Genomic DNA, 12723 nt, shown 5'->3' with positions numbered 1-12723 from the left:
GTAAGCCTTCATTCTTGCATAGGCTTGACTCAGTCCTCTTAGTTTTTCTGCTCTTGGCTATATTTTATATACTTGTTTAATTTCATAGAATCATCGAATAGTTTGGATTGGAAAGGATCTGAAGATCATCTAGTTCCAACCCCCCCTGCCATGGGCAGGGACGCCTCACACTAAACCATGTCACCCAAGGCTCTGTCCAACCTGCCCTTGAACACCGCCAGGGATGGAGCATTCACAATGTCCTTGGCATTCCAGTGCCTCACCACCCTTACAGTAAAGAACTTCTTCTTTATATCCAATCTAAACTTCCCCTGTTTAAGTTTTAATCCATTACCCCTTGTCCTGTCACTATAGTCCCTAAAGAATAGTCTCTCTCCAGCATCCTTATAGGCCCCCTTCAGATACGGGAAGGCTGCTGTGAGGTCTCCACAGAGCCTTCTCTTCTCCAGGCTGAACAGCCCCAACTTTCTCAGCTTATCTTCATACAGGAGGTGCTCCAGTCCCCTGATCATCCTCGTGGCCCTCCTCTGGACTTGTTCCAACAGTTCTAAATCCTTATTCTATTTGTCTGCTAATAAAGGACCCCAAACAACACAAAGTGCACATTAAATCTTCCTTAGCATCCTGGGGGTTTTTTTCCTACCTTCGATAGGTAACAAAACTATGAAAATTCACCCTAGCTTTCCTTTAAGTTGCCCTTTTCCCTTCTTCCAATGGGAAACTGAAGGCAAATACTGTTTGTGCTGTGTCAAGACACTCTGTCCTATCAAACCCCTTTGAGAATTTATGCTAATACCTGCTTTCAGAGTGGTGGAGGGACCAGAACCAGAGCAGCAGCAGTCTTATTCCTTATTGATTCAGTTGTTATTTTCTGAAGAGAAGACTGTTTGGAGTTAGACTATAGTTTCAGAAGGCAACTCATAATTGCAGTACTGGGAAATGAGAGTTATGGATAATATCCTATTTCTCGTTGAAGTTTTCTGATTATAAAGCTATGGAAACATAGATCCAGATTCATAGACATTTTTATGTACCCGATTTCTACTTTTGCTTTCTAGAGTTCTTTGAAATTAAGGAATGTAAGTATGACCTCAGAGTTCCCTTTTGGCAGAGAATCACATTTTATAGATGTAGTCCATGGTCATGGGCTGCAGATAAATTGACTTACCTAGGTGCACACTGTTTCTGGCTGAGGTAGGATTTAAACACGCATTTTTCAATTCATCATTGGCACTATCCATTAATCTGCAAAAAACTAGATTATTTAATGTTGTACTCCCTTATTCTGTACTTCATTTTTTGACTTTTCACAGACATAGCATGTCTTATCTTTCTTATAGTGTGTAATTCTCTGCACTTAAAGTACTGATTTTGGAATGTAGATGTGAAATGATGTTAACCAGTTCCTGGGTACTCAGCTTGAACTGTCATGGTGCAAGTTAGGCTATTGCCTAACATGTAACTGTGAATGCTTACCTGAAAATGCTCTGAAAAATCTCAGATATTCCTGGTACAAGTTGATAATTCTGGCATTGATACCTCATTCCTCTTTATGTAAAAGAGTAAGATCATTTTATCTCAGTTGCATTTTGGGAATAAGCTAATACCAGTGATGCATTCTGATTTTGTGATGAACATTGTGGAAAAGTGCACAACAGAGTAGTTATTTTGTTACTGAATGCGTAAAATACAAATAATCATCTGATAGGTCTCCCTTGGTGAAGAATAACTGATCCCATGGATTGAATGAGTCAGTAATTTTATGCAAAATCATAGAATGGTTTGGATTGGAAAGGATCTTAAGATCATCAAGGTCCAATCCCCTCCTACGGGCAGGTACACCTCACACCAGACCATGTCGCCCAAGGCTCTGTCCAGCCTGGCCTTGAACACTACCAAGGATGGAGCATTTACCACTTCTTTGGGTAACAGGTTCCAGAGCCTCAGCATCCTCATAGTAAAGAACTTCTTCTTTATATCTAACCTTAATTTCCCCTGTTTCAGTTTGAATGCATCACCCCTTGTCCTATCACGACAGTCTCTGATGAAGAGTCCCTCTCCAGCATCCTTGTAGGCCCCAATATAGTGCGTATTATTGTAAACCTTTCAACACATTTGGAAAGCATGGCTTAGGGTGACTTTGAACTTTGATTCCTTTGAGGTTGAAATATCTTGTAATACAAGGAGAACCACAGTCTTTGGAATTCCTAATGTTTAATGTAGGCTTGGAAACAGAAGCAGGAGCAGTTACGAGAGCAAGAACAACTTACGGATGAAAAGAAAAGAAGAAAAGAAACTCTGGGAGGTAAAAACAAAGGACAGGAGGTAATACATGAAGAAAGTAAAGGTTCCAACAAGAAGTTTTCGCAAGAGAAATTTAAAGAAGAGTCAGCGAAAGCTGAGGAGGATCCCAGCATCCCAGAACCACATTCTGAGAAAGTTTATAAGGTAAGGAGTGCACTATGTTAGGAAAGTGCTAACTATTTATATATATAGTCAAGATTACAGCAAATCTATTATCCATTGGGAAATTGGAGTTCAGGGAAAATTAAGCCTACTAGGTCTTGTTTAACTCTATTATTGCAGCAGCTCCTTTCCTAAAATTTTTGGAAAGCAGTTTCCGATGCTTAAGATTATCCTACACAAGATTATTTAATTAACTTTCATGAGTTTTAGTGTATATGATATGAACACAAAGATAAGTTGATCGTGTTTATGTACCCATGCAAAATATATTTATGGGATGAATTTTGCCTAAAAATGTGACTTCCATGGGAGTGGGTGGGAAGGAGGAACATAAAGACCTGTTCTAACAACCATATTCTTCGGGGACTGCTAGACCTAGTTGAAGTTTTGGCTGTTCATATTGGAAGTCAAGGAGGAGGAGTTAACTGTTTCTTCCATTTCCTGTTTCAAAATTCATTCTTGGAGTGCCCTAATACAAGGTATTTCACCTGCTATACTAACAGAGGGGTATTTTTAACAGAGGGAACTCTTCACTAGTTTTGTCCAGTTTTTAAGCAGTTTGCACTGCTTTTTAATTGCAGAGTCTAAGCCTTGCATCCAAAACTTATGTATGTCAATACGTTTTAGTCTAAACTTCAGACTCAGAGATACATAATATTTCAGTCTGAACTTGAGTACACTCACCTAATTTTTGCCAATTTTTGGCTTTTTGGAAGGCACATCAGTCTCAGGATCAGATTTACAGTGTCTGAATTCTAAAATCTAGAGAGTGGAAAGTTGAATCTTTATCTGCCCTTTATCTGATCCCATTGTACTTTGTCTCTTTGTACTTGGTCAGAATTTTGCTTTCCCTTCTATTATACGTTAGCCACCAGTCTACTTGCTAGTCTTCAGCTTCCATGAAGGCACCATACCACTGAAGGACCAGATTCTGCTCTCATGTGGAACAAGTTACTTCAGCTAGTAACTGAGGAAGTATTTGGGCATGAGAACAGCATGCTATGTATTTGCTGAAGTCATTATTACATTAGTTAAATATCCAAGCAAAAAAAATGTTAACCAGAACAGTAGGATCCTGATGATCTGACTTTCATTTACCTCTTTCGTGGTTTCTGCCTTTCTCATTTACGCATAATTGAAAACTTGGTTTTCCAGTTTCTTGGCTACAATATGGGGGAAGATGTCATTCAAGTATCAGGAACCACTCAGTATCTTTTCCCATCTGATGGAGGACAGATTCAAGTAGAGAAGATAGAGTTTGTAAAAGGTGACTTGCTAATTCTTTGTGCTTTGCTTTGACTCAGTTACCGATTGATGGCGTAGTTTCTTAATCCATAAATGCTCTTTCGTGTCTCAGTAGTAGAAATTCAGTAAAGACATTGTGAGGGTATCAGTAATTCCATTTCAGCCTCTTGTCACTACTAATGTGTACAGGTTTTTTGTAGTATCGTAGCAACTGATAGATAAATAAAGTACCAGAAAATTAGAAATGAAGGAAAAAAATCAGTTCGTATTTGTCTGTTCAGTGGCAGCCAATGCATGATATTTCAAGAATGCATGTTCCAATAATTTGTCCAGTCAAATGCACTGTACCTAAGCAAGAGGGTTATTCTGCTGTCTCTCAGATCTAATTTTCAGGAAGCTTTTGAATTTTTAGGCTAAGCTTAGTGTTAACCTTTTTTTTGTCTTCTTGGTCTGCTGCCTAGGCAATGCAGTCCACTTCTGAGCAATTTTTTTTCTTTGTGTGCTTTAGAGCTGCAGATGCAGGGCTGTTCTGAAGCCAAGTGGGAGCAATAACAGAATTCTGTTGCTTTGCAGGTCTAACCTTGGTAAAGGTGAGAGTGCTAAAAGACAACCACAATTTCTTCATTCATATCACAGATCCCAAGAAAGACTTAAAAGAAATTGAAATGCAAGAAATTAATGAAGAACAGAAAATGAGATCAGGTTAGTGAGTTGGCATTACTGATACAAAGAATTTAATAGTCTGACATATTTTGTAATTGGATGCAAACCTTATCAACTAATAGGAAATAAATTCCTACTAATGGCAGAGGGTAAATAAGATCAGTGTTGTGTATATAGAAGTAGAAATCCAGTTGGCTGAATTAAGCACCAAGGAGTACAGAGATCTTACCAAGATGTAGAAGCACAGTACAGGGCAATAGGTGCAAACCAGCCTCTTTTCCAAAGCAAGGAAATCAGTGAAAAGAGTCACCATTCCTTTAGAAAATAATTTTCTTCTTTAGTGGAGGTCTCCTTCAGATCTTAATGTGGCCTGGAAAAACCTAAGAAGATGCAAACTGAATCATGTCCATTGTGACCAGAATAAATGTCTGCCTTTTAAAGGGAAGATTTCCCTCTTTGAGCATAACCTCCTTTTGTGGGTCAGATGAACATGGCATTAGTGCCTCCTCAAAATCTGTGCTTTGGAAATAGATCTTTCTGCAATTCAGCAGGTTCTGCTGCTGGTTCATATTTTCCTAACACTCCAAAAGCATTGAATCCAAATCGTTTCTGAAACCAGGTGAGTGTTTCCAAGAAGGAGGCAAGTCTGTAACAATTTGTATGTTTGCCAAAAGCACTATGGAATTGCTTTCACTGAACTGAAGAGTATTGGAAAAGTATAACTTTCAGTAGGTGTTCAATCTTCATCAGTTTTAGAAAGCATCCTGTTCTTGCTCCTCTCATTAGCTTCAGCTACCACCAGTGATTTAATTACAGGTTGTCTGAATAGAAAATGTGCATCCCTTCCACAGATGAGATGTTTCTTGTCTGCATTTCTGAAAGTAGACCTCTATCATTCTGGGGCCTGCCAAATGGTGCTTCCAGTCACCACTGTGCTAGGATCTGAGGCAAGTTGTATTCCCTTGGCATGAGTGGGGGGCTTTCCTCCTGTGTAAACAGAAGGAACTCATAGAAAGGCAGTAGGGCAGAGAAGAATTAACCCACTGTGGTACTTCCAGTGGCTGAATGGTAGCATGGTAAGTTTTTAATGCAGTCAAAATAGCAATACAGCATTCTGCAGGTGTAGTCACCAATGGACATTGCAATGACAGACAGTAAGTAGGAGCAGGTAAGGTCTAAGCATGTGTGTCTTGTTGATGCAAGACCTTGGGGATGGCTAAGCGTTGAGTACCTTCCTTAACCTTCTTTTGTAGGCTTCTCTGCTGCTCCTCACAGTTCTAAGAAGCTGTTCCCCATATTGGAAATCCCTAGCTAATTAGAATGCAATTTCTAGATGAAACAGCTGTATTACACAAAACTGACTTATATACTACTCTATATTATATATACATACACATACACACACATATATATGTGTGTGTATATTTATACATAAAGCTTTCCCATCCTATATTAGTCTATTTTACAGGCTAGTCATCCACATGGAGGTGCCCCTGTTCACACCAGTCCACACCAGTTGTTGGTTTGCAGGTCAGGTGGTTCTGGTATGTGTTGCTATCTATAAAATTAATTTCAATTTTTCTTTAAAAGGAAAACTGGAAAATCAGAAGCAAGCTGTGAGCAAGTTTGGATCTTTTTCAGCCACCTTGGAAAATGGAATCCAGCTGTCCCTGAGCTATTACGGACCTACAGGGAAGACAGCAGGTAAAGTAAGCAAATAAAAGTGGATATTTGAGAACCATAGACGGAAATCTTTTCTTTTTATTTGCTTAATTTTTTTTTTCATCCGCTCCTTCCTTACCCCAATAATTTGTCCCATGCAATTGTGCCTTTCTCAGCAGCTGTTACTACATGGTGAGGAGTTTTCAGCAAGGCTCAAGATGAGATGACATTGTCAAGAATATTCTGTGATTTGAATTTCAAAACAGAGAGAGGTCTCAATGATTTTTTGCTTCCTGTGAAAACAGAGCAGTGCAGGGAGAAACTTACAAGTATTGTCATTAAGTAGCCCAGCAAAATCAGCCAATTCATTTGAGCCAAAGCAAATGTGAATTGCCAAGGTGTCTCCTTGGTTTTCCAAGAAATAATATTTTTGTAAAGTTACAGAGGTGATTATGGAACTTTCATTCGACATGAGGAGTTGGACTTTAGGTTACAGTTGCACAGACATAAGGCCGGATTTATTTCAGCCCTTCAATAAACACATTCACCAACTGGAAGCAATTGCTTCACAAAACCACAGTGAAAATAGCATCTGCTTTTACCAAGAGCTTTTTGTTTCCATTACATTTGAAAGACTACTGAAACTATCATATGGATAAAAATGAAGCCTGGTTAGAAAATAATCCCATCATTTTTCAGCTCTTAAAATCTGAAAACATTTAATTGGTTGCATCTTTGTGTGGACTGTGGGAAACCATTCAACTGTACACTCAGTTTTAATTCTTAAAATACATTTTACAAACTAATGACTAAAAAATAACTTTTAAAACTTGGGCCAAGAGAGCATTTACAAGGTAGTGGACTGTGAAAACTTGTATTTTGGCATAAAAGCGAGATGTGTCTAATTAAAAATGTCAGCTGGGATGTTCTGGCTTTTTCACATCTACCATGCGCATCCTATTCTACATCAGAATAATCCTTGCCATGTTGAGCTTCAGTGCAGCGCTGCTGACTGACATTTTTTGATTGCAGTTTTATTACAATCAGTTGTTTACACGTAATTCCTTTTGTGGGTATTTGTATCATAGAATAGTTAGGGATGGAAAAGACCTTAAGGTCATGTAATTCCAACCATAAGTGTTCAGAAAAATTCTGACCAGAAATACTCTGGTTTAGACCATTCTCATATGACATCCATCCCTAATGTAGAACAGTATGCTATGTAATCCACAGTTTCTCTCCACTGAGTGGTTACATTGGGTGCAAATTGCTTCTTTTCTCTGCATTACAAAAGTAAGTTTCTGAAACCTCTTTAATGCTCATTTTTCTTCCTGCTTTTCTCATTTTCTCTCTTACATCTTCCTTTAGGGAAGCTAAGATGACAAAACGCCTCAGACTGTTTGCAGCTTCATGCATCTTTTATTTCTTGGTTAAATTTTAGTATTTGTTGAAGTTTTGAATGAGCATTTGTTTTCTCTAGCATGACCAATGTCTAACTTCAGACCACCTTACAGCCAGCTTTGTAAGTAAGCTCCTTGTTGCTTTGTGAAGGCAGTGCTTGAGCACCTGCAGGGCTTTCACCCCTGGGTACTATAGCACCTTTGCGCTTGCTCTTCGTGCTTTGGCAAAATTATGAGAGTACAATTCCAAGTGGTAGAAATCTGCATGTCTGTGCAGGAAGAAGGAAACCTTCAGATTCCTGAAGGCACTTTTCCTCAGTTTCAACAATACACTTTTTAACTGTTATCCTCTGACACTGTGTTCTCTTTTTTCAGGGCAATCAGAGTAAAGAGGTAGGTGACATTTTCGTAGGGGTCAAGAGCCTATAATAACTTCTGTTCTTAAATTCATCACTGTAGTGTCATCTGAACCTGAGCATGCTCCATTTCACAGCATGGGTACCTGTGAATGGTAACTCCTGTTGCTACATATAGGAACTTGCTTATACACACTTCGCAGTGTCCACATAGATATTTATATCCATCTGACAAGATGGACTACATTCACTAATGAGTTTATTGTACTTTTGCCTCAGAATCCTTCATTTAAGCTATCTTACTTCTCTGTGGAGCAGTAACTCTGTCAAAGCTTATTAGTCAGCTGATTCTTCTCACCATCCACCTGGAGATGGATACTATTGCTTGTTTCTCGCATGGCCATGCTGTCTCAAATATGTGTATCAGACTCCATGGAGAATTTGAAACTTTTCTGTTTTATATAATTAGCTGAGACTTTATCTCTAGATTATTATGAAAGAAACAGATTTCTTCTCCTTTCCTCAGACTTCCAATAAGCCATAAAAGCCACACAGCATAATTTCAGTACAGGAAAGCAGAGCCACCTAACAAAGCACCAGACTCTCATGCACCAGTTAATGAAAATGGGGATTTCAAAAATCTTTGTGGTGATCTAAATTTCTCTTTCACACTAAAGGTCATGGATATATTCAGATATCTCTGTGTTTCCCTCATGCTGGCACCTAGACAAATACTGAGATTGAAGGCTTAAGTACTGAGGTGGAAGGCTTGTTATCCAAGTCAAAATAGGAGTTTATCACCAGATGATAATAGTTTCTTCTAGCCTTAGAATCTTAGGGTTTGGGTCACTTTTTCAGTTGCCAGAAATGTAGAATCATCCGTAAGGAAAATGTGCAGAGCTAAAACCGTCTATGTCAAAACCTTTATGGAAACAGTAGACATAGTAGCACTCAGGCCTACCTTCTGACATTTTTAGCCAAAAGTATACTAACACTTCATCTGCATTACAGTAAAATGCTATTATGTCACACCAGAATGGTTCCATTATCATGCTTCCAGATGCATTTCGTTCCTTCTTTGCCTGAATGTGATCTGGATGGCAATTTATCAATGAGTTATTTAGCTTTTCCTTGCCTGATGCAGCACTTTTCATATTAAATAATACTGTTCATTGGAAGAAGCAGAATTAAAATATAATTTTACCAAAACAAACTAAACCAAGTATTTTTGGAAGTCTTCATAAGGACATTCTTGAAATGACTGACTTGTTAAACTTCGTAGTTTGCAGCAACTACTAAGCAAATCAAGCTTGCTTTACTTATTTTAAAAAGGCTTTCAAAAGTGGTTTCTGAGATCACTGTGTTTTGCTCACTGGTGTTTTCAGTTCTTATCTGTATAGGTACGGTTAAGATGTGGGTAATAAGTTGCTTCATCTGCAGTAACATGTTCTCCAAAACAAACAAGAATTCAATTGGTCAGATTGTGTGGATGGGAGACAAGGTGCTCTTTTGTGATTTGTTGGTTTGGGACTGAGGCTGCCTTGAAGCAAGAAAAGATGACTCAAAAAAATTCTTTCAGAAAAGCATGAAGGTTAGAGCTGGCTGAGTTCTTTGATGGAAGAGAAATGTCAGTTGATTGAAACAAAAATGTTTTACAGAATGTCTTTGTATTCATTTCATTTTCAAGAAACTATTTTGGAAGGCAACATGACTACGTCCTGTCATGCTTAGCAGGCTGCCCTATGCTTGGCCTTTTAAGAATTGGGAGAGTCTTACCAAGTCTGGATCATCAGAATCTTTCTGAATCGCTATAGCAAAGTAGAGCTATATAGTGCAAAACTGCTGGAATCAGTCTGTTCTGGATCAGCCCATGATAAAGCATAACAACAGTGACCTAAATACTAGACTCAGAATGTCTCCACCTATCTTAGAATTCTGCAGGTAAAAGAGAATCAAAAATACTGTCTTTTCTATTTTTGAGAGACAACTGATGAACTGTGGGACACAGTAATTTCAAGATGATTTTTAGGCTGACAAGTAGTCAGTCTATGGAAAGATTTTTCTGAATAATTTAATATATTCAGTCCTTCTATCTGAAATAATAAACACCCTCACCGAGGTTATTATTTCTAAGGTAAAATTTGATGTACAAAATCATGTTAAAAAATAAACTTTGGCCATCTATATTTATGAAACTTACTTGCATTAAAAATACTGTCTTTCCCTTCCTTAGATGATGAAACTGATCCTGTCTTAGCAAGAATTCTGAACATCCCTTCTATTCATATTCCAACCGTAGTTTCTCCTGTTACATCACCTTCAGGAAAAAAAGATAAGCCCATCAAACAAAAATCAGGAAAATCTCAACCATCTGCAAAAGCAAATAGGAAAACAGGCCCTCCACCTCCTGAGGATCTGGTGAAGCATGAAGAAGAAAAGGTGAGAGATTACACGTGATCCAATGAAAACAGAAAAGAAAGAACAAAAATTCAAATACATAAACTTACAAACCAGAAACATGGATTCTTCTCAGAGGGACTTGAACTATGTCTTCACAAATTCCTAAGTATTTATGGTGCTTCTAAGGATATATTTTACTCATCCAGTTCTTCTCAGATATACATATTGGCAGCTAGCCTTTATGACTTTATGTGTAAATCATAGAATCACAGACTGGTTTGGGTTGAAAGGCCTTTAAGATCATCCAGTTCCAACCCCTTCCCATGGGCAGGGATGCCTCACACTAAACTGTGTTATGCAAGACTCTGTCCATCCTGGCCTTGAACACTGCCAGGGATGGAGCATTTACTTCTCTGGGCAACCTGTCCCACTGCCTCACCACTCTCAGAGTAAAGAACTTCTTCCTTATATCTAACCTGAACTAGGGTTAAATGCAGTGCAGGTTTATTAGAAAAAAGAGGTAGCTTCCATTACAAAGTAAATGAGAGGAGAGAGTAATAAGACAAGAATGAGTACAAACTGAGAGTTGTAAGAATAGACTTGGAAGACTCTAAACACGATGTACCTATGCTGCTTCCATGATACCTAGTGGATGAAGTAAGGTTTCAACATATATTCTGTCCATATCCACAGAAAGACCTGCTTGCCTAATTTCAACAAGTTTAGTTAGGTATTTAAAGAGCATGAGCGTGGAAAATGAGCAGGGGGTTGCCAAACAGCACTCAGCATAATATACAGCAATTGTGTGGCACAAATGAACCCTATACAAACAAATACCCCTGCCATTAGAATTCTGTCTGGAGGACATCCGAGTTCCTTCTCTTCTTCTAAAAGGCTTTTTACTATTTCGTTTAGAATGTCTTTGACAGAGACTATCATTAGTGCATGCAGCACCCGCTGTGTGAGTATTGTGCAAGTATTTTGGAGGACAGGATTAGAATCTAAAGCAAGCTAGAGAAATTCATATGGACACGGTCTGTAAAATAGGATGCAATTCAATATATCTACAGAATGAATAACAGCTCTATCAATAACAGTTCTACAGACAAAGGTCCGAGAGTGGCAATGGATCACAAGCTGTACATAAGTCAACAATGCCATCTTGCTGTGAGAAGGGCAAAGACCACATTGAGGTGAATAAACAGGAGTACAGCATGCTAAATACATGAAGTTGTTTTCCATTCAGGGCTGGTAGGCTTCAGGTGAAGTATTGTGTCTAGTTACGGATATTGCTCTGCAAGAAGATTATGAGCCACACTGAAGAGTGTCTAGAAAAGCACCAAGAAAAAATAGAGGTCTAGAAAAACTTGATGGGTAGGGAAAGATTAAAAGACTTAGTTTGGGTTTGTTTGATCAAAAGTTGAAAAACAGAATAGCCTTCTGTAAAGAGGTAAAGAGACACCATCATTTCTTCTGCTAGCTCATGTCATCAGAAGAAATTTTCCAGAAACTTATTTTCTGGAAGAGAGATTCAGGCTAATCTGTAAGAAAATGTCAGTAAGGTTAACCAAAGTAAAGTACTGGAATAGTTTGCCGGAAGACCTTCAGCCCGTGAAGTTTTTAGGATAGGTGGCAAAACATCTGCCAATTTTTCCCTATATTCCTAAAAATGAAATACGGGGTAATCCCAGGACAAGTTCTCTCTGTTACTTCGGTCTGCAACCCTGGACCGTTTTCACCTGATGACTACTGGCATAGTGTAGTTCATTGTAACAGGTTTTGAGGGAGATGGCGTCAAAGGGTCCATTGTATGTTTTCCAGATGTTCTAGGGTCTTCAGATGTTACTTAGGTCAGCCTCATCTTTTCTAGTCATGAGAAAAGTTTCCACTATGGAGCAATGCAAAGAGCATTCCACGTTTTGATGGCCAAACATTCTTTCCTGTTCCTTTCTCAAGTCAGTGCTGTATTTGCAGCAGACTGAAGTACTGCTGTACTTAACCTTTTGTGCTCTTTTAATGATTATAGGTAAAATAATGGATGTGCAACTTCAAAATTATTTCTCTTCTGCTTCACATTATCCATTTATTGTCATCTCGACACTGTGCATAAGATAACACGGTGACTCGGCAAAATGAATAAAGTTAGTAAGGGTTGTTCTTCAAGGGTTAGTGAAGAGGAATGAAAGATAGCACAACCAAAGCAAATAAGCTAATGTTTCCACTTCAGAAGCCATAAACTCTCAAAATGTTAAAAATGAGTGGTAGAAAGGACTTTAATGTTTTGTAACAACTGAAATCTGTAGTCTATTCTTTTACTTCATTCTTTGAAATGTGGAATTGTCCTGGGTTCAGCAGTAGCAGTCATTTTTCTCCTTCTTAGTAGCTGGTGCAGTGCTGTGTTTTTTGACTTTCAGCCTGGGAACAACGCTGATAACACCAATGTTTTTAGTTGTTGCTAAGTAATGTTTATTCCAACCAAGGACTTTGAGTCTCATGCTCTGCCAGGGAGGAGGGGAAACCGGGAGGAAAGA

The 12723-nt window shown here is 38.5% G+C and overlaps 1 protein-coding gene across 1 annotated transcript in view; it reads left to right on the top strand.

Annotated features, from left to right (window-relative positions):
• Nucleotides 1-12723, top strand: part of SPAG17 (sperm associated antigen 17) — a gene marked incomplete at both ends in the record, with an annotated part of 104477 nt that overhangs the window by 55740 nt on the left and 36014 nt on the right. The window contains 5 exons of the mRNA XM_080612689.1: nt 2224-2448; nt 3622-3733; nt 4285-4413; nt 5965-6078; nt 10026-10231. Of these exons, the coding sequence (XP_080468815.1) occupies nt 2224-2448; nt 3622-3733; nt 4285-4413; nt 5965-6078; nt 10026-10231 (786 nt within the window). The remainder of the gene's footprint in view (nt 1-2223; nt 2449-3621; nt 3734-4284; nt 4414-5964; nt 6079-10025; nt 10232-12723) is intronic.

Source organism: Psittacula echo, assembly GCF_963264785.1.
Source record: "Psittacula echo genome assembly, chromosome: 3".
In the NCBI taxonomy this organism is placed as follows: Eukaryota; Metazoa; Chordata; class Aves; order Psittaciformes; family Psittacidae; genus Psittacula; species Psittacula echo.
Note: the sequence above shows the minus strand (reverse complement) of the source record. Positions and strands in the feature narration are given on the sequence as shown.